Source organism: Calliphora vicina, chromosome 5 (genome assembly GCF_958450345.1).
Source record: "Calliphora vicina chromosome 5, idCalVici1.1, whole genome shotgun sequence".
NCBI classification, from domain to species: Eukaryota; Metazoa; Arthropoda; class Insecta; order Diptera; family Calliphoridae; genus Calliphora; species Calliphora vicina.
The window spans coordinates 60,318,386-60,343,766 of NC_088784.1; the positions used below are offsets into that span (position 1 = coordinate 60,318,386).

Here is a 25,381-nt window from a genome sequence, read left to right on the forward strand (position 1 = left end):
TCATTCGGATCATAAATGGCTTTTTTGCGATTTTTGTTTAAATGTGTGACATTGAGGGTCCACTCACTGATCCCCATTCCGAACACCTCAGCCGAGTAAATAATACAGCACAACATAGAAGTAAATCTTTGTTTTAGCGTAAAAAAATAGTAGAAACGAAAATTGTTAAGGTACAAAGTGATCTTTATGTGTTATTTAGAGAGACTAGACACGTTCAGAATGCATTGATATGTTCTCAAGAGTTGTTCAACTTTACCGTAGCTACAACTTTGCGAAATATTGTTAGTGAAAAATTACGAGACCCTGGAAGTTATTCTAAAAAAAGTAAAAAAAATGTCTTCCTATATTTTTTCAACAAAAGTGCACGAAAAAGCTATTTTTTGGAAAAAGAATTGTAACAAAATTTATTTGGCGGAATCTTAGCTATATTATTGCCATATAAAGTTAAGCCGTATCACAAAGTCTGAATTAGCTGTTAACCAAAATCTGATAACACCTTTTTTTGAGGCCCAACTGATTTTCAGAAACTTTGGGGGCTCATAAAAAAAAAAATCGGTCACCAAAATGGACAAACTGAGTATTGGGTTTTACTACTCTTTGGTAGTGGAGTCGAACCTATATAGTCATGATCGTGTGTTTTTTTCATTGTTGCACTGTGTAATGGGCCAATTTCGGAAACGGAACATATCACATGAAGTAAACAAAATTTCTAACTAAATTGTAACATGCTTAGGTCATATCTAGTATTTGACCATGCATTTCTTTATCAGTTTATTTGTTGGCTGTAAATTACATAAAAGTACACAACTATGCACTAATGTAAATGCAATTTACCGATAAATAAATGCAGTCAGTTTCTTGAACTTTTTAACCCAACCACAAATTTGCGATATTAATTATTACAACTTTAATAAATTGCAATGCAGTCAATTTAGTTTCTGCATTTCAACTCTCCAGTATAAATACCGGGTAAATTGCATTTACAAAATCAGTCTGAATTCAAATATTTATTTGAATTCACTATAACTGAACTTTTCGTTTAATTAAAAAAAAGTAATACTAAAACTAACAACATGTCCACGGCCAATAAAGAAAACCTCTTGTTGCTCTTCGATCGTCCTACTGAGCCTGTGTTTATGGAAAAGGGTAAAACCTCTACCGTATTTGATGTGCCTGATAAGTTTCTAACCGATCGTTATCGGCCTATTGGCAATGAGGTGCAGTCTCGTTTTGGTGACTCTGCTGACAAAAAGGTGCCAGTACGTGACATACGTGTGCCGGATCTAAGAATACCCATGTCCTTGGGTCGTGATGAAAACTTTTCTTTGTTTATACCAAAACACCGAGCTATTGCAGGGCGTTTGATTGATATTTTTATGGGCATGCGTACCACAGATGAACTGCTGAGTGTGGCAGTTTACGCTCGTGATCGTGTAAATCCCTATATGTTTAACTATGCTCTATCGGTGGCATTGCTGCATCGTCCGGATACCAAAGATTTGGATTTACCTTCCTATGCTCAAAATTTCCCCGGTAAGTTTGTAGACTCTCAAGTTTTTCGTAGAGTACGAGAAGAGGCAACTGTTGTGCCGGAAGGTTCCCGCATGCCTATAGTAGTGCCCAGAGATTATACGGCTTCTGATTTGGATCCTGAACATCGTCTGTGGTATTTCCGTGAAGATATTGGTATAAATTTACATCATTGGCATTGGCATTTGGTTTATCCATTTGAGGCTACCGATCCTCAGATTGTAACGAAAGATCGTCGTGGTGAATTGTTCTACTACATGCATGAACAGGTCATGGCACGATATAATATGGAACGTTTCAGTAACAATTTGGCTCGCGTGATTAGATTAAATAATTTCCGTGAACCCATACCTGAGGGCTATTTCCCTAAAATGGATTCTTTGGTGGCTAGTCGTGCTTGGCCACCACGTTTTCAGAATACCCAAATCAAAGATTTAAGGCGTCAAGCTGATCAAATAAGTTTGGATGTGGGAGATTTGGAGAGGTGGCGTGATCGTATATTGGAAGCAATTCATATGGGATATGCTGTGGATGTAAGTATTGTATGGATTTTAAAAAATTTTATGCCAGGAGGAGTTTTTAATCTTTATGAAAATTGATATTGAGATTCAGATAGACACATAGATTATTTAAAAAAAAAACTATTCATTTCCAGGAACAAGGCCAACGTAAAATGCTTGATGAAGCTACTGGCATTGATACTTTAGGCAACATGATTGAATCGTCCATTATTTCGCCTAATCGTGCTTTGTATGGTGACTTCCACAATCAAGGACACGTATTCCTATCGTATTGTCACGATCCCGATCATCGTTTCTTGGAATCATTTGGTGTTATTGGAGATTCTACGACCGCTATGCGAGACCCAGTCTTCTATAGGTGGCATGCTTACATTGATGATATATTCCAGGATCATAAGAAACGTCTACCACCCTACACCCTGCCGCAACTGCAATACGAGGGTATTTCCATAACGGGCATACAAGTAGCCTCTGAAGGTGGTCAACCGAATATTTTGTCCACATTTTGGCAACAATCTGATTTAGATTTATCTAGAGGTATGGACTTTGTGCCAAGAGGCAATGTGTTTGCTCGTTTCACTCACTTACAGCATACACCCTTCACTTATACGATTAATGTTAATAATGCTGGCGGTGCAATGCGCTTTGGTATGGTGCGCATATTTATAGCTCCCAAACATGATGAACGTGGCCAGCCAATGTTGTTCACTGAACAGCGTTTGTTAATGGTGGAATTGGACAAATTTGTGGCATCGCGTAAGTTTTAACATTAAACCGAAAACATGTTTTCCGTTTTATTTATTAAAATTATTTGTAGTTAATCCTGGCAAGAACACCATTAAACGTCGATCTACTGAGTCAAGTGTGACCATACCATTCGAGCGTACTTTCCGTAATTTGGAAACTAATCGTCCAGCTGTTGGTTCTGCTAATGAACTAGAATTCAACTTCTGCGGTTGTGGTTGGCCTCAACATATGTTGATACCCAAGGGTCTTCCGGAGGGTTTGAGCTGTGAATTGTTTGTCATGGTATCCAACTATGAAGAAGATCGTGTAAGTGATACGCGGAAAATGCATAACTAAAAACAAATTTTATTAAAATTCTGACTTTTTTTTAGATCGATCAACAGTTATTAGGTTCATGCAGTGATGCTGCTTCCTATTGTGGTGTTCGTGATCTTAAGTATCCTGATCGTCGTCCCATGGGCTTCCCCTTCGATCGTTTGCCGCGTCAAGGTGCCGATCGTTTGCGTAATTTCCTTACACCCAATATGAGTATGGTTGACGTGTCTATACGTAATGATCCCAACAGAGTTGTGCAGCGTCAAAATTGAAGGGCTAATTAAAGATTGAGCATTTGTCGATGATGAAAACATGCAATGTTTAAAGGTTTATGAGTTTGGACTATTTGATTTGATATTTAGATATAAGTTTTTTTTGGTGGATTTGAAAATAAAAATACGTACATACATACAATTTAAATTTGTCTCTATACACTTCACCATAAATAGTAAGTTTACCACACCCTTTTTAATTTCTATAATATTCATTTGCAAATGTTGGACGTCGATATAACGGTCAATATATCTGAATATGAGAAAAATCGTTGCATAATTGCGATGTAAGCAAAAAATGACGACTATCTTGTTTTTTGTTCACATAAGTTTACGTATATCTCAGGTAATACGTATGTACAATATGCACATATTATTAGCTCAGTATGCAAACGTGAGAGGTCCCGTTTTTATGCAAATTGATCATTGATCCAGATAAATACATTATAATGTTATAAAAAAGTACACTAAAAACTCTCACCAGTAGCAGCACCAAAAATTACACACATAAATTCGCTATCTCTTATCAGCATAACTACCGAAATTATGCTATTGTTGATGCAAAACTAAACTACTGCCAGCATGCTCAACAACTAACTATAAATAGACAAACAAACTTAATACAGTCAGTAGTTCTATTAAAGGAACCACTCAAGAGTCTTCAGTTCGAGGCACCACGAAATAGACATAATTTTGTAAAAATCGAAAAGTTCATTTTTAATATCGTAACCTTAAATAATGGCTGACAGAAATAAACCATTTTACATGGAAAAGGGCGAATTCATTACTGTCTTTGACAATAATAAAGTGCAAAGCCGTTTTGGAGAAAACCGGTTTTGAAAATGGTTAGTTTAGGATTAGAGGGCGAGGCACCTATCATACAAAGTAAATAGTTATTTTCGAATATCTTTATACAAATCAATTTCTTATCACTGCAGGAAGTTTAACCAAAAATGGGATCGTGACAGGGAGTGAGTCACCTTCCATACAATGTAAATAGGTATTGCTAAATAATTTGAGAACTATAATTCCAAGATTCTTATACAAAGTAAATAGTAATTTCGAATATCTGGGGAACTATTTATAATTGCGAAAATCTTCAAGCTATACATGAATCAATTTCTTATCACTCCATGCTGTTTAAATAAAAATGGAAGGGATCGGAACCTCATATACAAAGTAAAGTAAAATTGCGAGATTCTTCAAACTTTTTCTGAAACATTTTTTTGTTTAAATTTTACATAAATTAGCTGAAAATTACACTGTCCAACAAATTGAGACTTTTAGATTGGAATATAATAGCGACCCTATTATTCTGAAATAGGGGACAATTTGACCATTTTTTCGAGAAAATCCAAAAGGGCGATTAAGGATTAAAATATTCTAAGCAAATTTGTGGCGAACAATTTTGCTGGGGGTCACCACAGATACCAAAGTTGTAAATAAAGCTCCTTACGCTTAATAAGCAATAAAAATTCACCAAAAATCCAAGAATGGTCGGAATGAGTTGAAATTTAAAAATATATAGTCCTTAAGAACATCTACGTAAAAAAATTCGGACATTTTCCAAATTTGGATGCGTGAAACTTTTTACAGGGACGAGGTAACTGTTAGCAAGTTGTTTTTATTGTATTTGAAATTTTTAAGTAGACCCAACATATCTAAAAATCTAGAAAAAGGTCGAGCAAAATTAAAAAAATAAATAAACCTAAATAACTCTTGACTACAAAGTGATAACCTACATATGTATGTATATTTTTTGTAGATCTTCTCAAGGACTATTTATATTTTAAACATCGGATCATAAATAGATTTTTGGCCAAAATGTAAGACCCAAGTTGGCTAGTAATTTTTCTAATTAACCATAAAGAGCTCTACTTACAACTTTGGTAGCTTTGGTGACCCTCAAGAAAATTGTTCGGCAACAATTTTCGTAGAATATTTTATTCCTTAAATGTCCTTTTGGATTTTTATTTTATTTTCTCGAAGAAATGTCAAATTGACCCCTAAAGAGAGGAGATAGAGTGTAAAGATCTTCCACAAAAATGATCGCGATAAAAATCCACAATATAACTCTGATAATAAGAATTCTCTCAGACATTTTTTTCATTTAGTATAATGCTCCCTTCAATCAAAAAATTAAAACTTTCATCCACTGTAAAAATATTAAGATTTATTTTTTCATACACAATAATTGCTAGACAAATAGGTTAATTAACATGTATATTCTTAAAAAAAAATTACAAATCAATTTTAACATTTATTTTCCCCATAAATAAATAAATATGAGCAAAGAAACCAAAAAAATATTTCCTACATTTGAACTAAAACAGTATTATTTTTGTTACAGATTACACAGTACAACACCAAAAAAATTACGAGGTCCGACCAATAAATTTTGATAGAGGAGACAAAAAAAAAGACACGTGTATCGGCGTTTTGAAAGTTAACATCTGAATTTCATTTTAGGGGGGGTTAAAGTTTCCCACCTCTGGCACATTCTTATTGTTAATCGGCATAAGAAACCATGTGATCCTTACATTTTAGGTATAAAATGTGTTCAGCAAATTTATGTAAAATGTTACGGAGAATATTTTTATAGAATATGTTAACCCTCTAAATCCTCAAGGCGTGGGTCTTTTTGTCCTTCTTTTAAAAATGAGCAAAAAACACAATTACAACAGGGATTTAAGGGGTTAAACCGCAAAAATATTATCCATAAAATTTTAGTATAAGTCCCTGAATACACCAAAACGGAAAATTCAACCAAAAAGTCAGAAATAAGACACAACATTAGAGAGCTTAAGCTTAATTTATAGCTTAAGGTTAATTTAATTCATTCTGCTTTTTACCCTTCTTTGAGGTCTTTTCTGGAAAAAATTTAGTTTGGTCGTGTTCTTTTCTAATAATGTTACCATAAAACCCTGAATATATGCTACATGTTTCACCCTCAATTTTATCAAAGGGTTATTAACATGAACATTATTTTAAATTTTTCATATAACAGAGATAACCCACTTTGCGACCTTTAAGCCCCACTCCTTGATGTTTAAAGTCCAAATTCAAAACATAAACTCAGCTATACAACAAAAGCAGACCCCATAAGCAGTACTTTTTCCTGTGTATCTAGTAATTTGAATGCATAAAAAGTAAAAAAGTGCATTTCCAAAATTACACACACAAATATGTTATCTCTTATCAGCAGAACAACCGAAATAATGTTAAATTTTATGCAAAACTGAAATATCGCAAAAAGTGAAAAAAACTCCAAAAATTAATAAGCAACAAATCGAAACCACAAGCAAAAAATTAAAACTTCTGTCATCAAGTATGACAACTGACTATAAATAGACATCCAAACTTTATGCAGTCATTAGTTCCTATAAGGAAACCATTGAAAATAGATTGCACAGAAATACAAAAAACAGTTCTAAGTTTTCAATTTTGGGCACCACCAAAAATACATAACAGAAAAGTTTTTCTTATAATATCGCAAACTAACATAATGGCTGACAGAAAAAATTTATTGCTATTATTTGAGCGTCCCAATGAACCTGTGTTCATGGAAAAGGGCGAAACCATAACTGTCTTTGATATACCAGACAAGTTTTTAACCGATCGTTATCGCCCAATTGGTAATGAGGTGCAAAGCCGTTTTGGAGAAAAGGCTCAGAAACGCATTCCCGTACGTGATATTTCCCTGCCTGACTTACGCATACCCATGTCCTTGGGTCGTGAAGAACAATTCTCGTTGTTCATTCCGCTCCACAGACGTATTGCTGGACGTTTGATTGACATTTTCATGGGATTGCGTTCAATTGATGATTTGCAAAGTGTAGCTGTTTATGCTCGTGATCGTCTGAATCCTTTCCTCTTTAATTATGCCTTCTCAGTGGCATTGCTGCATCGACCTGATACCAAGGGCTTAGATTTGCCTTCATTTGCCCAAATATTCCCCGAAAAGTATGTCGACTCTAAAATATTTCGTCAGATGAGAGAAGAAGCCACTGTTGTTTCGGAAGGTTCTCGTATGCCAATTGTGGTGCCTAGAGACTACACTGCCTCTGACTTGGAGCCGGAGCATCGCTTGTGGTATTTCCGTGAAGATATGGGTATCAATTTACACCACTGGCACTGGCATTTGGTGTATCCTTTTGAAGCTGGTGATCGTTCAATTGTAAATAAGGATCGTCGTGGAGAATTATTTTACTATATGCATGAGCAGATTATGGCTCGTTACAATATGGAGCGTTTCAGTAACAATTTGGCTCGTGTTACCAGATTTAACAATTTCCGCGAACCCATTGCTGAGGGTTATTTCCCAAAAATGGATTCCCTCGTTGCCAGTCGTGCCTGGCCACCACGTTTCGAAAACACAACTATTTCCGATTTGAACCGTGAATTGGATCAAATTAAATTGGATGTTTCTGATATGGAAAGATGGCGTGATCGTATTTACGATGCCATAAATCAAGGCTTTGTTGTCGATGAAAGTGGCAATCGCATTAATTTGGATGAACAACGTGGTATTGATATTTTGGGTAATATTATGGAATCTTCAATTATCTCTCCAAATCGCTCATTATATGGTGATCTCCACAACATGGGTCATGTATTCATTTCATACGCCCACGATCCTGATCATCGTCACTTAGAATCTTTTGGTGTTATGGGTGATGCAGCTGTTGATATGCGTGATCCTGTTTTCTACAAATGGCATGCTTATATCGATGACATATTCCAGGAGCACAAAATTCGCTTGTCTCCATATACTCTACCACAACTGCAATATGATGGTGTAGCTATATCTGGCGTTGAAGTGACAGCTGATGGTGGCCGCCCAAACATTTTATCCACGTTTTGGCAACAATCTGATGTCGATCTATCTAGAGGTATGGATTTCGTACCTAGAGGCAATGTCTTTGCACGTTTTACTCATTTGCAACATGCTCCCTTTACCTATACCATCAATGTGAATAACGACAGTGGAGCTCAACGTTTCGGTACAGTTCGTATATTTTTGGGACCCAAGACCGACGAGAGAGGACAGCAAATGTTGTTGAGAGATCAACGTTTGTTGATGGTCGAAATGGATAAATTAGTTGTAGCGTGTAAGTAGAAACACAAACAAATTATTTTATGTTATCGCGGGAAATATTTTTGTTCTATAAAGTGAATCCTGGTCAAAATACAATTCGTCGTCGCTCTACTGAGTCCAGTCTTACCATACCATTCGAACGTACTTTCCGTAACTTGGAAACGAATCGTCCTAATGCTGGTTCTCCCGAAGAGTTGGAATTCAATTTCTGTGGCTGTGGTTGGCCCCAACACATGTTAATACCCAAGGGTCTTCCCGAAGGATTGCCCTGTGAATTGTTTGTTATGGTCTCTAACTATGAAGATGATCGTGTAAGTTTTTATAGTATATGTTATCAAAGTCATAGTTCATTTAGCATCAATTGTTCTTCTTTAAAGGTTGATCAACAACTGGTTGGTGTTTGCAGTGATGCCGCTTCATACTGCGGTGTTCGCGATCGTCTCTATCCTGATCGTCGTCCCATGGGTTATCCATTCGATCGTTTGCCTCGCCAAGGAGCTGATCGTCTGATCAATTTCCTGACTCCCAACATGAGTATTGTAGATGTTGTTATACGTCACGATCCCAACAGAGTTGTTCAACGCCAAAATTAGATTTCTCAGATATTGGTATATTGTAATCTCATAATGTATTCGTTCGTATATGTATATAAATTTGAGTGTTACCTAAATATTTGTGTGATAAATAAATTGGTTATAAATATCAATCTTCTATATATGTATGTATATACAAATTAATGCATGTCTTTTTATTCCGACTCTTCCGATCTTCTAAAAATGTTTACTGTACTATAGGCTACTTTTAATTTTGAAATTTTAATTGGCACCTCTCATACAAACTAAATCTGTGGTCATAAGCAATAACCACCTAAGTCGACTTAAGAAAGATTTGAGTTATATATGCTACATTATTCTGTTCATAGAACTGTATGTATAAGTGAAATAACTACCTTCCTAACTTTCTTATTGAAAAAGTTATTAATTGTCTTAAGTCCTAAGGAAGACTATTGCATTTACAATAAGCGCCAAAATATACTTAAGGAAACATTCAATTATATTTTATTTTTTTTAAATAGCTTATAATGACTTTAATTGTTATTGTATATTTTTTCGCGAAATAAATTTTCATAAAAAAGAGTGCTGTTATAAGAGCCAAACTAAAGATAAGCGATTATTGCAAATTGGCTTAATTACTTGACATGTCAATTTTTAAATATGTAATAACAGCTTAAATCAACATATGCCAAGCAACAATCAAAACACTTATTTTCAACAAACGCCTAATCAGACATTAGCATTTTCAATTTAGTATTTCTGTGTTGCATTAAGCGATGATATTTGTTTCTATTAAATATTTTTCTAATAAAAAAAAACTTTGATTCTGCATTATACTTTTTAAATTAAAATAGCTTTCTCTAAAAAACATGTTTTTTGAATTAGGCGGTTATTGCTTGTGACCACAGAAATAGTTATTATAAAATATCTGGTGAACTGTAATTGTGAAAGTCTCAAAACTTCGAGGTATTTACTTCAGCACCATTTAGGGTATTAAATCGATTAACCGTTAATCGGTTAACCGATTAATTTTGGACGGTTAACTGTTCGAATAATTTAAAATTGCCGATTTTCAAATAACAAATAAACCGATTAATTTGTGTCGATTAACCAATTAACCGAAATTCCTTTTTTTTGCACTTTAAAATTTTGTTTGTATTTATTTTTCCCTTTCAATTCAAATACAAATTTCAAATTAAAATTAGATATTTTTTGAACATCCAATAAAGATGATTAGTGAGTATGTATAACAGCTGACATATTTATTTACATGTCTTTGAAACTTTGTATTTACATGTATAGACGAAACTTTTTTTGAAATGAGTCTTTTATCATAACTAAACGAAACTATTAAATTAATCAAAATCTAAAACAATCCAAAAAGGAAGGCTGATTGTATATGTTTCAGATATCATGCTTTTGATTTCTGAAACATATACAATCAGCGAGAGAGTTTTTTTTTCCAAAAAAAGTTTTATTAAATCTAAAGAAAAAAATCGTTTAAATTATATTCTTTTTATAAAAGATTATTTCAGAAGATCTCACTAAAGCCCTAAAAAACTCACACATCGCTCATTTGCTGCAATAACATCATAATTCAAAAAAAGTCGTTTTGAGAAAAACGTCTTTGAATGTTTTATGACATTTTACTATTTCTTAAATAAATTTTCAACAAATCCTGCGATTTTAGAAGTATAAATCGTAAATGTTAATAGCTTTCTAATCTGTATTTAACCCAAATTTTTACTTATCAAAAATAATGAGAAAACATGAATTTTAATTTTGATGTTTACAACAAAAAAAAAACTCACACAAAAAATAATTGACTTTTTTGAAAACTGATAAAACTATATGAAAGATTATAGAACGGCGCATATTTTGTATTAGTCAGTTCAAAAAACACGGATTTTGAGTTATGACGTTGTTGCAGCAAATAGGCGATATGTTTACAAAAATTATCTAAAATACCTTATTTGCCGTTTTTTATGGTTTGGTACATAAAATTCGATGTTGTATTTTCAATTTAAAATTAAAATAGAAATTATTCGGTTAATCGAATAATTTTAAATTAACCGATGTTACGATTTCCTTTATTTGTATTTATGTATATGAATTAGTTTCATTTTTAGCAAACTCATACATTTTTGTTGAGAATACCTTCCCATATTATGAATATCAAGTTCAAGTTCAAGGTTTTATTTCGCTAACATATATGTATGTATATTCATCTGCATGTGGTATACTCTTTGCCTTAATAATTATTCTTGAAGAGTAGAAGATGTTAATTTAAACTCTCTTAATGTTAAAGTCCCTTTTACTGGCGACTGTTGTTGTCTTTGCTTTTGTTTATTGAGATCAACGATGTCCAAACAGACCCAAACTCTCAAAAAAAAAAATAAATAAACAACAACAACATGTACATTGTAGGTTACACCAATACAATGTTTATTAATTTGACTCTCATTTAAAGAAATCTCTTTCAAGCCCTCAGTGATTTAGACTAACATAAGACTTTTGATTTTGCGTTCTATTTTGTATGTAATTTGTTGCCTTGTAGTAAATAAATATAACGGTTTATTTTATGAGAGTAGAATTGTTATTTTCTTTTACTTTTTTTAAAAAAAAAGCACATATATTTGGTTCGCTTTGTTACTATACAAAAATACAAAACTATGTTTTAAAACGCGTCTATCCTTTTCAATCAAACGTAGTTTTGTAGCAATTGCAGTGGAATTGTATAGAAGAATAAATGCTTCTAAATTGTTCTTTAACAAATTAAAATCATTGACTACGCAAATTTTGTTGAGTGAACATTAAGCTTAAGCGGATATATATTTTGCAAAATAAATAATTTTCTTGTTTGTTGAAAATAAAACATACGTTTTAAAACAATTTTAAAGTGGAAAATTTTCCAAAAAGGTATTCGAATCCAGTATTTTATTCGTGGATTTTCCACTCCACGAGGAAGAATTCTAGAAGGAGGAATACAACACGTTTTGACCACACCCTCTTGGATTAGTGTGTACAGCCAGTTTTATTTTTTTCCTGTTCAAGCACTTGTGTACTAGTACCGAAAATTTAGAGGGACTGCGTCAGGTATTTGTTCTATATACAATAATTCCATGCGCTGGCCCAATAATTCCATGCGCTGGCCCACATGGAACTTATATAACCATTGAAGGTAACACCGAATTCCACGTGGTTTACTCATTTAACCTCGCCTGGCATATAACAGTCAGGAAAAAGTGAACGTGGCACGCATTTCTTTTTTAAAAACGTGGTAAAATTCCACGTGGCCAAATTTAACCTCAATATTACGAAACCGAATTTAGTTCCAAAGGAGAAATAGAAATTTATAATTAAAAGTAAAAAAAAGTAATTCTAAAATTATATCCTTTATCCAAATTAAATACTTTTCTAATTTTAAATTTATAATAATTACATTAAATCCCTTTTTGGTTAATTTGGCTTAAAAATTTATAAGTTAATTTTTTTTCTTATTCTAAATTAAGCAATTTTTTTTTTAAATTAAACCTCTAAATTAATTCGAGTTTTTCCTAAATCAATAATCTTCTTATATTTAATTAAAAATTTAAATTCGCCTAATTCATAAAATTTCTAAGTTAATTTTTTTTTTATTCTAAATTAAACAATATTTTTTTTTATTAACCCTCTAAATTAATTTTAGTTTTTCCTAAATCTATAATCTTCTTATATTTAATTAATTAAATATAAATTAAGCTATGCTATTAAGCTATTTTTTTCGTTTCTATTTCTACTTGTTTTTCTAAATTTTCAAATAAAATTTTATTAATTGGAACACTTTAAGATTATTAAAGTAATTTAATTTAACTAAATTTAAATCTAAATTGTCCTAATCCCTATTTATAATAACTTTTAGAAACAAGAAAATAGAAGAAAAATAAAATCCCAAAGGGAATAATACAATGAAACAATTTTCTCTTGAATAGAATTTAAATTTTTTTTTTTATTGTGGACAAATTAATATTTCAAAATATTGAAATAAATGAATTAAAACATTTAAACTTATGCAAAAGGAAAAATTTATCAAAAATGCTCAAACCTGAATTTATATAAAAAAAAGGAAAAACAGAAAAAACAAAATCTAAAAAGAAATACTTTGAAATTTAAATAATAAAAATCAGAATAATCAAAAAGCAGACAAAATATATCAAAATTATAATTGAAAGAAAAGATTAATATTAATATGCATCAAATTACTTCAAATTGTGAACTAAATTGAAATTAAAGAAAACTTAATTATAAAAACAAAAGCAAACTAAATGTGTAAAAATGAAAAAACAAAATATAAAATGTCAATTATCTACTTTTCTTTAAATTTTCCTAAATTAAAAATATTTAAATGCATATGCATAATGAATTGAATAAAATATCAAAGCAAATACTTTATATTTTATTAACAAATAAACTTTGAATTCCCTTGCTAAATTTAGCAATTACAAAAAGAAAATGGATAATTGATATTTTAATTACTGGAAAATTCCAAATTTCTGCTTGAAATAATCAAAATTTAAAAGTCAATGAATTGTAAATTTACAACTCATACACCTATTTTGTTCACCTCAACTGCTATCTAACATTTCCTGAGCAGGAAAGTAATATTTTAACATACAGAATATCTTCATGCTGATTGCTGGGCCCATCAATTGATGCTGTTAACAACAAAACGCCATAAACAACATAACATTGTAAACACACATCACAAGAACATAAACAGCGATGTTTTGTAAGTAAATTTTGTCTTTTAATTTATGATTATTTCATATATTAGTTTGAATATTTATTAATTATTAATAATATTGATGATAAATAATATCAATAATAATAGTATTTATTTTTTTTTATTATTATATACATATATGATAAATTTAATGCGATCAGAAATATTTAAAATAAATTGTATTGATTAACATACATTTGAAATTAACAGAATGTCAGCATAATTAATTTGTTTTACGGGGAATGATAACTAAAGAAATTTATAAATGTTAGTAAGTATTTAACGTGTCAATTTTAGGGACAAGTATAAAATTAGGGTACTAGCTTGTCAAGGCGTTTGACATCTAGTCAATGGGTGGGAATAAATGTACCCAACGTGGCTCTCCATCATGCCATCGGTTTCTTTCTTTTGTAGCTTATAATAATTATAAAGTTTATATTTTCATTTTTCATATTATTGGTATATATAGGCATGTATAGTATGTTATATGCTTACGCGCAGATAAAATATGGGTTAAGAACCAGATTTACCTCTCATATAGCTAGCTGGGAAACCTTCCAACATGCCTCCTAATCATATTTTATTCTTTTGGTTTTCGAATTGAACTGCGTAAAAATTTTATTATTCCTATCGACCTGACGCGTAACATATATGGCGCCCAACGAAAAGGCCAAAGTAAGGCCAATGTAAACTTGATAAACACCTTTTAATTTTATATTAGCTACAAAATAATATTAACTTATTTTTATACATGGAATTTATATTAGTTACAGTGGGTTAAATTAAATATACTTGTGTATATAGTTGCTATTTAAGTCTTAGATTTCTAATAGAGTACAACTATGGGAAACTAATTGCAATTTAGGAAACTTATACAACTTCAAATTTAACTTCACTAAGTTTTGATTTTATTTCAAGAGTCCTATTACTGTTTTTGATCGGTTTTAGTGGCATTGGAATAAGACAAAGCTTTCCAAGAGTCATATTACTGTCGTCTAATTTAATTGATTATCGGTTTTAGTAGCATTGGAGCAATTGTCAAATATAGTATTCGAGTCCATATCAATCAGATTCTTTCATAGAAAGGTTGTTATGTTGCAGTGTGTTATCTTTTGACATAGTAGCTAATTTATTTTGCATTTATAATAGCGAGTTAAATATTTGTAAATATATTAATTTTTTTTGACACGATTTACTACTACTTTTATTTATTTTATGGTTATCATTTCCCCAATTTTATATGATTCTTTTCCTGATTACTGAAACATTTTTTTTTTAATTTAATATTGATTTTTTTTTTAATTTATTGATTTGCTAAACGATTCTTAAACCACACTCTATTGTGTTTCTCTTGAATTTTCGAATACTTAAAAATTAATTGTCAAATTTTGACCCTGACATTAACGTTATGAACACTAGAAATTCTTCCAGGGGAGCCAAAAATAATTCAGTTGGTATAACACGAGGCTCATCATCTTCGCGTAACAATATTTCAATTGATCTGCAGAGCAGTACTGGTACCAAACCAAAAGTGGCACACTCTCCTGCAAATAGGCCACACGTTGATAGAGCACAAAGCTCAACTAGTCTGACGTCTGCTAGTCTTTTTCAAGACATAATTGTAATGGACAATCAAAATTCAGGTCCACAGCCGCAATTGGCGATCGCTTCTGAGGATATTCCTCCAAGATCTTCTCTTAACCCTCACGTAGAACCTTTCGTACATATTTCTGCTTCAGGCAACAATGATCCGCTAGTTCCAAGCACAAATTATGTTAACTCTAACGCTTCGAATTCGTTTGATTCTTTAATAGCATTAATGGAACAAACGATGAGATCTACGCAAGAGGAATTCCGAAGAGAGCTGACTTCGATTAGAGAAAGCATATCCCAAATTGGTAGTGCCTCAGCGACATCTTCAAATAGACCAGAAACTGTACCAAATTTTTCTACTTCACAAACTCCCAATTCTAACCGTCTATCAGACCAGAGTAGGCTATATGAAAATGCAAACGTTAAGTTAGAAAAGTGGAAGGTGTCTTATGACGGCACAGGATCGGTTACAGATTTCCTTTTTAAGGTCGAGACCCTTTGCACACGTTCCAAATGTTCTGATGAATATTTGTTATCAAATTTCCATATACTCTTGGACGGTCGTGCAGAACAGTGGTACTGGCTCTTTACAAGACAGAACCGCAATATTAATTACACATTTTTACGTCATGCTTTAATAAAAGAATTTGGACATTTGGAGTCCGATCATGAGGTTTTGTTAAAAATTTCGTTGCGAAAGCAACAATATAAGGAAACATATGATGATTTCCACACCTCAGTTGTAACCATGAACTTAAGACTCCAAAACCCACTACCGGACAAGACACTCATTGATATAATGAAGAGGAATTTAAACCAAAACTTGAGATTTTTACTTTTTAACTCGGAACCTCGAGACATTAATGATTTTCGTGATATAGCCCGAAAGGCGGAAAAGGTATTACGAGATACAAAATTCCCAACTAATACCATGGGAACTTCTCGAAATATTAGTGAAATCGATGTTTCACTCCAAAATACTGACGATCCCGATGATTCTGTAGATCCTCAAATTGAAGCCCTACAATTCCCTAACAGAAAAGTTAAATTTGATTACTCAGGTATTCAGTGCTGGAATTGTATGGAACATGGCCACTCATACATTTACTGTTCTCAGGAAATCAAGAAACCATTTTGTTTCAAGTGCGGCCAGAAGGGTACCTTGACACCAAAATGCCCAAATAAACACATTTACCAGGGAAATCGGAAAGTGGGCGAACTGGCAACCGGGGACACTCGTCCACCCCTTCAAACCCCGAGTTTGAATTAAAATTTAATCCTAATAAGGACAATTTCTCTTCCATTGAAGGCTTTCATGAAACAAATAAACAATTTATCACTGAAAACTCATTACAGAACTCTGATTTTTATATATTTCTAAATAATTTTGAAAATAATATTTCCACTATAGATAACTCTGTTGAAATAGACAACTATTTTCCATTCGTGAAACACGAAAATAAAACCAGTTTGCGAAAAACGACTACAAAACCTACTTTTAAAATTGCAAAATGTAGAATACGCTTCAAGAAACGTAAACACTTCCGTAAGCTTTTAGAATCAACAGTTATTAGTGGATCTGACGATAGACCCTTTGCAAAGGTTAAGGTATTGAATGATACATTAATAGGATTATTGGATTCTGGAGCAAACATTTGTGCATTAGGTAAAGATTGCTTAGCTTTTCTCGAAAAGAATGACATCTCTTATACACCCATTAGTTCTTCCGTACGTACTGCAAATGGTACTAAACAGAGTGTTATAGGTTTTTGCGTTTTGCCGATATATTTTAAAGAAGTTACAAAACACATTACGTTTTATTTAGTTCCGTCGCTTAGTCAGCAAGCTTACTTTGGAATCAACTTTTGGCGCGATTTTGCATTAGCCCCAGATATCATCCCAACAAATGTAGGTCGTATTTCAGAAATTTCATCCGATCCAAGTTTGGAACAAAACTTCCACGAGCTTACTCCTGAACAAAAACTTATGTTAGAAAAAACTATTTCAGAATTTCCATCGTACGAAAAACTAGGCCTAGGTAGTACAGATTTGTTACAACACCACATAGACACGGGTGATGCTGTCCCAATTAAATGTAAGCACTATCCCTTATCTCCACCAAGGCAAGAAGAGGCTTACCAGGAGATCGAAAGATTGTTGAAACTTGGAGTAATCGAAGAATCTAATTCTCCGTGGTGCTCACCAGCTGTTCTTGTTAGAAAGCCTGGTAAAGTGCGGCTCTGCATTGATTCAAGAAAACTAAATGAAGTAACTAAGAAAGATTCGTACCCGCTGCCCCATATCAATGGATTGCTAAGTAGGCTCAAGGACACACACTATATTAGTGGTATCGACTTAAAGGACGCATTTTTACAGATTAAACTGACCGATTCTTCCAAAGAGAAAACTGCGTTTGTGATACCCGGTAAACCGCTATATCACTATAAATACATGCCTTTCGGTTTGTGTAACGGCCCTCAGACCATGAGCCGTCTAATGGACAAGGTCATACCGTCACGGTTTCGCGAAAATGTATTTATATATCTAGACGATTTATTGGTCTGTAGTCCGAGTTTTGAATCACACGTAAGTCTTTTGTCTCAGGTAGCGTCATGTCTCAGGGAAGCGAAATTAACAATCAATGTAGGTAAGAGCAAATTTTGCCAAAAGGAGATCCGATACCTAGGGTATATTGTGGGCAACGGATGTTTGAAAGTAGACCCAATTAAAGTAGAATCAATTAATAATTTCCCCTTGCCTAAGACACCGAAACAAATAAGAAGATTTATTGGTATGGCGAACTGGTATCGTTCTTTTATAAACAATTTCGCGAACCTAGCTGGACCTTTAACAGACTGTCTGAAAAAGTCAAAGGGAAAATTTTTGTTGACAGACGAAGCCAAAGAATCATTCGAAAAACTTAAGATAGCTCTCTCAACTGCTCCAGTTTTAGCTCAACCAGATTTTAACAAAGAATTTATAATACAATGTGATGCTTCAAAAGTGGGTGTGGGCGGTGTATTGTTTCAGTACGATGATCAAGGACAAGAACATCCCATTGCTTACGTTTCGCAGAAACTCAACAAAAACCAGAAGAATTACACAGTAACAGAATTGGAATGTCTGGCTGCGATCGTGAGTGTTAACAGATTTAGGCCCTATATTGAAGGTTTACATTTCCGAATTATTACGGACCACTCCTCTTTAAAGTGGCTTATGTCACAAAAAGATTTAAGTGGACGGTTGGCACGCTGGAGCCTGAAATTGCAAAGATACACGTTTGGAATTGAACACCGAAAAGGATCATTGAATGTTGTCCCCGACTGCCTATCTAGAATGGATATAGATGACATGACCTTAGAAAACTTACCATGTGAAATAAATTTATCATCACCAGAATTTGAAGAGGATGAATACAAGGAGCTTAGGACATATATCTCAGAAAACAAAGATTCGTTACCAGATCTATGCATATCCGACAATTTAATTTTAAAGCGAATAGATTTTGGACTTAGTTTAGAAAATGAGAAAGACAGTTCGTGGCGTGTATGGGTTCCGAAATCTTTAGTACAAAAAGTTATTAGATCTGTCCATGATTCCGTAGTTTCATGCCATGGTGGTTTCATGAAAACAATATCAAGAATTCGCCAAAAGTATTTCTGGCCCACGATGATTAAAGACGTTAAAACGTATATTTACAATTGTGATGTGTGCAAGACTATGAAATCCTCTAACCAAATCACAAGGCCTCAAATGGGTAATCAAATGATAACAAGTAGACCATTTGAGAGGTTATACTGTGATTTTTTGGGCCCTTATCCATTCACAAAGACAAAGAATTCAATAATATTTATTCGTTTAGACCACCTGACTAAATTTGTTTTTCTTAAACCAATGAAAGCAGCTACTACATCGAACGTAATTTTGTTTTTTGAATCCGAACTTTTTCCAACATTCGGGGTTCCTAGGTATATACACAGCGATAATGCAAAACAATTTCTCTCAAAGGAAATTAAAGAGTTTTACGATTTGTATGATATTTCACATATTACTACTGGTTTTTACGCGCCACAGTCGAATGCGTCTGAACGTGCCAATCGCGAGATAATCACAAAAATTCGTTGTTTTTTGCAAGGGCATAAAGAACATAGAGATTGGGATAAGTATATACCACAAATTTTATCAATATTACGAAGTGATTACCACTCGGCAATAAAATGTTCTCCTTATTATGCCACATTTGGCCAGAACATGGTTCAACATGGTTCGACTTATAAGATTTTAGATAGAATTGGCTGTTTATCTGGAGAAGATGTGAGTGTTATAAACAACATTGACAAGTTGGCTAAAATAAGATTGAATATACGTGAGAACTTGACTTTGGCTCATGAAAAAGCTACCAAATCGTATAATCTTCGAAGCAGACCAATTGAATTTAAGAAAGGGCAAATCGTATATAGAAAAAATCATGTGTTAAGTAGCATGTCCAAAAATATCAATAAGAAATTTATGCCTAAATACATTAAATGTAGAGTAAGGGAAAAAATCGGCAACAATTTATACGAAATTGAGGATCAAAATGGAAAGTATATTGGTAAATACCATGCCTCAGATCTCAAATCTTGATAATTACCCGGCTTTCGTGGGTCGTGCCACACATTTACATCACAAATAATAAAATTTTTACTTTTGTAACACAGTTTAGTCATTAAATCATTTTATTTAGAATATTCTTTACGTTTACTAATTTAACTAAAATTTGGAAAACTCTAAAGCCCTAACCATGAAAGAAATGTTATAGTTAATTTTGTTAACGTCGACTTTATTTTAAAATTGAACTTTTGATTGTTATTAAAAACAAAAAAAAAGCTTTAAAACTTTTTCCAACATACATATGCATTCAAATAAATGAAAATATTTATCAATGAATGTAAAGAATAAAAATAAAAAAAAAAAAAAGAGCAAATGTACACAAAAGTTCAAAACAAAAAGTTTTTTTTTTTACATTTTAAATTGTATTTGAAATCTGTTTTATTGAAAATAATAGTCAAGTTTCTGACCTTATCGATGTTCTAGTTATACACATAAAAAAGGGATCATACTAATTAATTATCATTTAAAGAAAAAATCGGTTTCCTGTTTGAACTTCAATTTAGATAAAATCTCTGTTCAAAGCAGGTTTGTTACGATTTCCTTTATTTGTATTTATGTATATGAATTAGTTTCATTTTTAGCAAACTCATACATTTTTGTTGAGAATACCTTCCCATATTATGAATATCAAGTTCAAGGTTTTATTTCGCTAACATATATGTATGTATATTCATCTGCATGTGGTATACTCTTTGCCTTAATAATTATTCTTGAAGAGTAGAAGATGTTAATTTAAACTCTCTTAATGTTAAAGTCCCTTTTACTGGCGACTGTTGTTGTCTTTGCTTTTGTTTATTGAGATCAACGATGTCCAAACAGACCCAAACTCTCAAAAAAAAAATAAATAAACAACAACAACATGTACATTGTAGGTTACACCAATACAATGTTTATTAATTTGACTCTCATTTAAAGAAATCTCTTTCAAGCCCTCAGTGATTTAGACTAACATAAGACTTTTGATTTTGCGTTCTATTTTGTATGTAATTTGTTGCCTTGTAGTAAATAAATATAACGGTTTATTTTATGAGAGTAGAATTGTTATTTTCTTTTACTTTTTTTAAAAAAAAAGCACATATATTTGGTTCGCTTTGTTACTATACAAAAATACAAAACTATGTTTTAAAACGCGTCTATCCTTTTCAATCAAACGTAGTTTTGTAGCAATTGCAGTGGAATTGTATAGAAGAATAAATGCTTCTAAATTGTTCTTTAACAAATTAAAATCATTGACTACGCAAATTTTGTTGAGTGAACATTAAGCTTAAGCGGATATATATTTTGCAAAATAAATAATTTTCTTGTTTGTTGAAAATAAAACATACGTTTTAAAACAATTTTAAAGTGGAAAATTTTCCAAAAAGGTATTCGAATCCAGTATTTTATTCGTGGATTTTCCACTCCACGAGGAAGAATTCTAGAAGGAGGAATACAACACGTTTTGACCACACCCTCTTGGATTAGTGTGTACAGCCAGTTTTATTTTTTTCCTGTTCAAGCACTTGTGTACTAGTACCGAAAATTTAGAGGGACTGCGTCAGGTATTTGTTCTATATACAATAATTCCATGCGCTGGCCCAATAATTCCATGCGCTGGCCCACATGGAACTTATATAACCATTGAAGGTAACACCGAATTCCACGTGGTTTACTCATTTAACCTCGCCTGGCATATAACAGTCAGGAAAAAGTGAACGTGGCACGCATTTCTTTTTTAAAAACGTGGTAAAATTCCACGTGGCCAAATTTAACCTCAATATTACGAAACCGAATTTAGTTCCAAAGGAGAAATAGAAATTTATAATTAAAAGTAAAAAAAAGTAATTCTAAAATTATATCCTTTATCCAAATTAAATACTTTTCTAATTTTAAATTTATAATAATTACATTAAATCCCTTTTTGGTTAATTTGGCTTAAAAATTTATAAGTTAATTTTTTTTCTTATTCTAAATTAAGCAATTTTTTTTTTAAATTAAACCTCTAAATTAATTCGAGTTTTTCCTAAATCAATAATCTTCTTATATTTAATTAAAAATTTAAATTCGCCTAATTCATAAAATTTCTAAGTTAATTTTTTTTTTATTCTAAATTAAACAATATTTTTTTTTATTAACCCTCTAAATTAATTTTAGTTTTTCCTAAATCTATAATCTTCTTATATTTAATTAATTAAATATAAATTAAGCTATGCTATTAAGCTATTTTTTTCGTTTCTATTTCTACTTGTTTTTCTAAATTTTCAAATAAAATTTTATTAATTGGAACACTTTAAGATTATTAAAGTAATTTAATTTAACTAAATTTAAATCTAAATTGTCCTAATCCCTATTTATAATAACTTTTAGAAACAAGAAAATAGAAGAAAAATAAAATCCCAAAGGGAATAATACAATGAAACAATTTTCTCTTGAATAGAATTTAAATTTTTTTTTTTATTGTGGACAAATTAATATTTCAAAATATTGAAATAAATGAATTAAAACATTTAAACTTATGCAAAAGGAAAAATTTATCAAAAATGCTCAAACCTGAATTTATATAAAAAAAAGGAAAAACAGAAAAAACAAAATCTAAAAAGAAATACTTTGAAATTTAAATAATAAAAATCAGAATAATCAAAAAGCAGACAAAATATATCAAAATTATAATTGAAAGAAAAGATTAATATTAATATGCATCAAATTACTTCAAATTGTGAACTAAATTGAAATTAAAGAAAACTTAATTATAAAAACAAAAGCAAACTAAATGTGTAAAAATGAAAAAACAAAATATAAAATGTCAATTATCTACTTTTCTTTAAATTTTCCTAAATTAAAAATATTTAAATGCATATGCATAATGAATTGAATAAAATATCAAAGCAAATACTTTATATTTTATTAACAAATAAACTTTGAATTCCCTTGCTAAATTTAGCAATTACAAAAAGAAAATGGATAATTGATATTTTAATTACTGGAAAATTCCAAATTTCTGCTTGAAATAATCAAAATTTAAAAGTCAATGAATTGTAAATTTACAACTCATACACCTATTTTGTTCACCTCAACTGCTATCTAACATTTCCTGAGCAGGAAAGTAATATTTTAACATACAGAATATCTTCATGCTGATTGCTGGGCCCATCAATTGATGCTGTTAACAACAAAACGCCATAAACAACATAACATTGTAAACACACATCACAAGAACATAAACAGCGATGTTTTGTAAGTAAATTTTGTCTTTTAATTTATGATTATTTCATATATTAGTTTGAATATTTATTAATTATTAATAATATTGATGATAAATAATATCAATAATAATAGTATTTATTTTTTTTTATTATTATATACATATATGATAAATTTAATGCGATCAGAAATATTTAAAATAAATTGTATTGATTAACATACATTTGAAATTAACAGAATGTCAGCATAATTAATTTGTTTTACGGGGAATGATAACTAAAGAAATTTATAAATGTTAGTAAGTATTTAACGTGTCAATTTTAGGGACAAGTATAAAATTAGGGTACTAGCTTGTCAAGGCGTTTGACATCTAGTCAATGGGTGGGAATAAATGTACCCAACGTGGCTCTCCATCATGCCATCGGTTTCTTTCTTTTGTAGCTTATAATAATTATAAAGTTTATATTTTCATTTTTCATATTATTGGTATATATAGGCATGTATAGTATGTTATATGCTTACGCGCAGATAAAATATGGGTTAAGAACCAGATTTACCTCTCATATAGCTAGCTGGGAAACCTTCCAACATGCCTCCTAATCATATTTTATTCTTTTGGTTTTCGAATTGAACTGCGTAAAAATTTTATTATTCCTATCGACCTGACGCGTAACACCGATTATTAACCGAATAAATCTAAACCTCGATTAATTATTTGCTCGATTAACCGATTAAACCAGAAACCCGATTAATTGAATACCCTAGTACCATTGTACGCAGATTGGGTGAAAATTAACATTTTTGTATAATTGGACGTGACAAAGTAAATAGTTATTTTCGAATATCTTCAGTGCCTTTGACTTCTTATTGTCTGATGAAATAGATTGAATGGGGTCATGCCTTAAATGTATCCCTTATAGACAGTAATTGTCAATAATGTCTGATCACTCGCAGACTCCAATTTATATATTTTAGAACATTTTAGACGTATGTGAGCTTTGTAGTGCAATGAGAAGTCAATTGGTTACTTTACACATTCCAGGTAATCCAGCGAGATGTCAATTTTCACTTAAGTGTCTGTAAGTAATGTAGAGTGTAGTCACTTTAAACGTTTATTTTGTACTGCACTTTAGAAAATAGCTATTTCACCCACCAAAGGTAATATATTGGAGAGTAGTCGGAAGAAGGTTTGTTTACAAGAAATTGGTTATTATCAGGGAAACCAAAATATGCAAATGCATGTTTTTTCTGGTGAGTGCATATTTTTGCATATTTTACCCTTAAATACATATTTTTGCATATATTTGTTTTAAGAGCATATTTATGTTATATTTTTGCGTTTTTAGAGCATATTTCACTGTTTAATAGCATATTTGACTTTATCAAAAATATAAAATAAGCGCTATTTTAATAATAACGACATATAAATATCAAATTTTAGTTCCAATTCAAACTTAACCGTTCTAAGTGTTAAAAAAATATTATATTTTGAATTTGCTCCTATAACATAAATTAATGTCGAAAGAACATTTTCTATGTATAAAAAATGTTTTCAGATCAAATAGACAACGATTTTTATTTGAAAATTTAAGTCAATATTTTGTAATTTATTGCAATAATAACCTTAATTGAAGAAGTGACTTTATATTTATATAAGATATCATCAAAAAATACCTCTCGAGGCCTTTTCTTACCTTATTGTTTTTATGTTGTATTTATTTTTTTTTATACCTGTTTTAGTTCATATTATTTTTATTTATTTTATGTTACTTTACCTTTTTAGAAATGAATTGTATTGACTTTTTTAAATAAAAGTATATTTTTTGGTTAAAAATTATGTAAAAGTTTGTTTTTTTAAGAGCAACAACAAGTAGAAGAACAGCAACTGTTCAAAACTAGTACAACGTTCTAAATATTTTAGTTTTTGCTTGCTACGCACTCCAGTAAAATTGAGCATGAAATTTTCTAAATTAACTGAACAATTTAATCTCAAAGTAAATTGTACTACACTTGCACTGCTGAAAATAATACGAGTACTAATGGGAAAGCAAAAGATATTCTATGAGGCATAAGAACATTTTAGATATTCTATGGATTCGTATTATTTTATTGTACTTACACAGAAAAAATTATATTTCAATTCAAACATTTATCAC

The 25,381-nt window shown here is 31.4% G+C and overlaps 2 protein-coding genes across 2 annotated transcripts; both read left to right on the forward strand.

Moving 5' to 3' along the window:
• Positions 1-1,039: 1,039 nt before the first annotated feature.
• Positions 1,040-3,527, forward strand: LOC135960820 (phenoloxidase 2-like). The gene is made up of 4 exons (XM_065512217.1): positions 1,040-2,063; positions 2,186-2,807; positions 2,869-3,104; positions 3,170-3,527. Exons 1-4 carry the CDS (start codon positions 1,074-1,076, stop codon positions 3,383-3,385), a joined length of 2,064 nt encoding a protein of 687 aa, XP_065368289.1. The 5' UTR covers positions 1,040-1,073; the 3' UTR covers positions 3,386-3,527.
• Positions 3,528-6,785: 3,258 nt separating this feature from the next.
• On the forward strand, positions 6,786-9,173 carry LOC135960636 (phenoloxidase 2-like). Its single transcript, XM_065511975.1, has 3 exons — positions 6,786-8,496; positions 8,559-8,794; positions 8,861-9,173. Exons 1-3 carry the CDS (start codon positions 6,891-6,893, stop codon positions 9,074-9,076), a joined length of 2,058 nt encoding a protein of 685 aa, XP_065368047.1. The 5' UTR covers positions 6,786-6,890; the 3' UTR covers positions 9,077-9,173.
• Positions 9,174-25,381: the final 16,208 nt, after the last annotated feature.

Bases quoted from the DNA above. Each gene is read 5' to 3' on its own strand.
- LOC135960820 (XM_065512217.1), top strand. From the start codon at position 1,074: ATGTCCACGGCCAATAAAGAAAACCTCTTGTTGCTCTTCGATCGTCCT. The intron at 2,064-2,185 runs GTAAGTATTGTA...ATTCATTTCCAG, and splicing joins ATATGGGATATGCTGTGGAT to GAACAAGGCCAACGTAAAAT. The intron at 3,105-3,169 runs GTAAGTGATACG...ACTTTTTTTTAG, and splicing joins CCAACTATGAAGAAGATCGT to ATCGATCAACAGTTATTAGG.
- LOC135960636 (XM_065511975.1), top strand. From the start codon at position 6,891: ATGGCTGACAGAAAAAATTTATTGCTATTATTTGAGCGTCCCAATGAA. The intron at 8,497-8,558 runs GTAAGTAGAAAC...TGTTCTATAAAG, and splicing joins GGATAAATTAGTTGTAGCGT to TGAATCCTGGTCAAAATACA. The intron at 8,795-8,860 runs GTAAGTTTTTAT...TCTTCTTTAAAG, and splicing joins CTAACTATGAAGATGATCGT to GTTGATCAACAACTGGTTGG.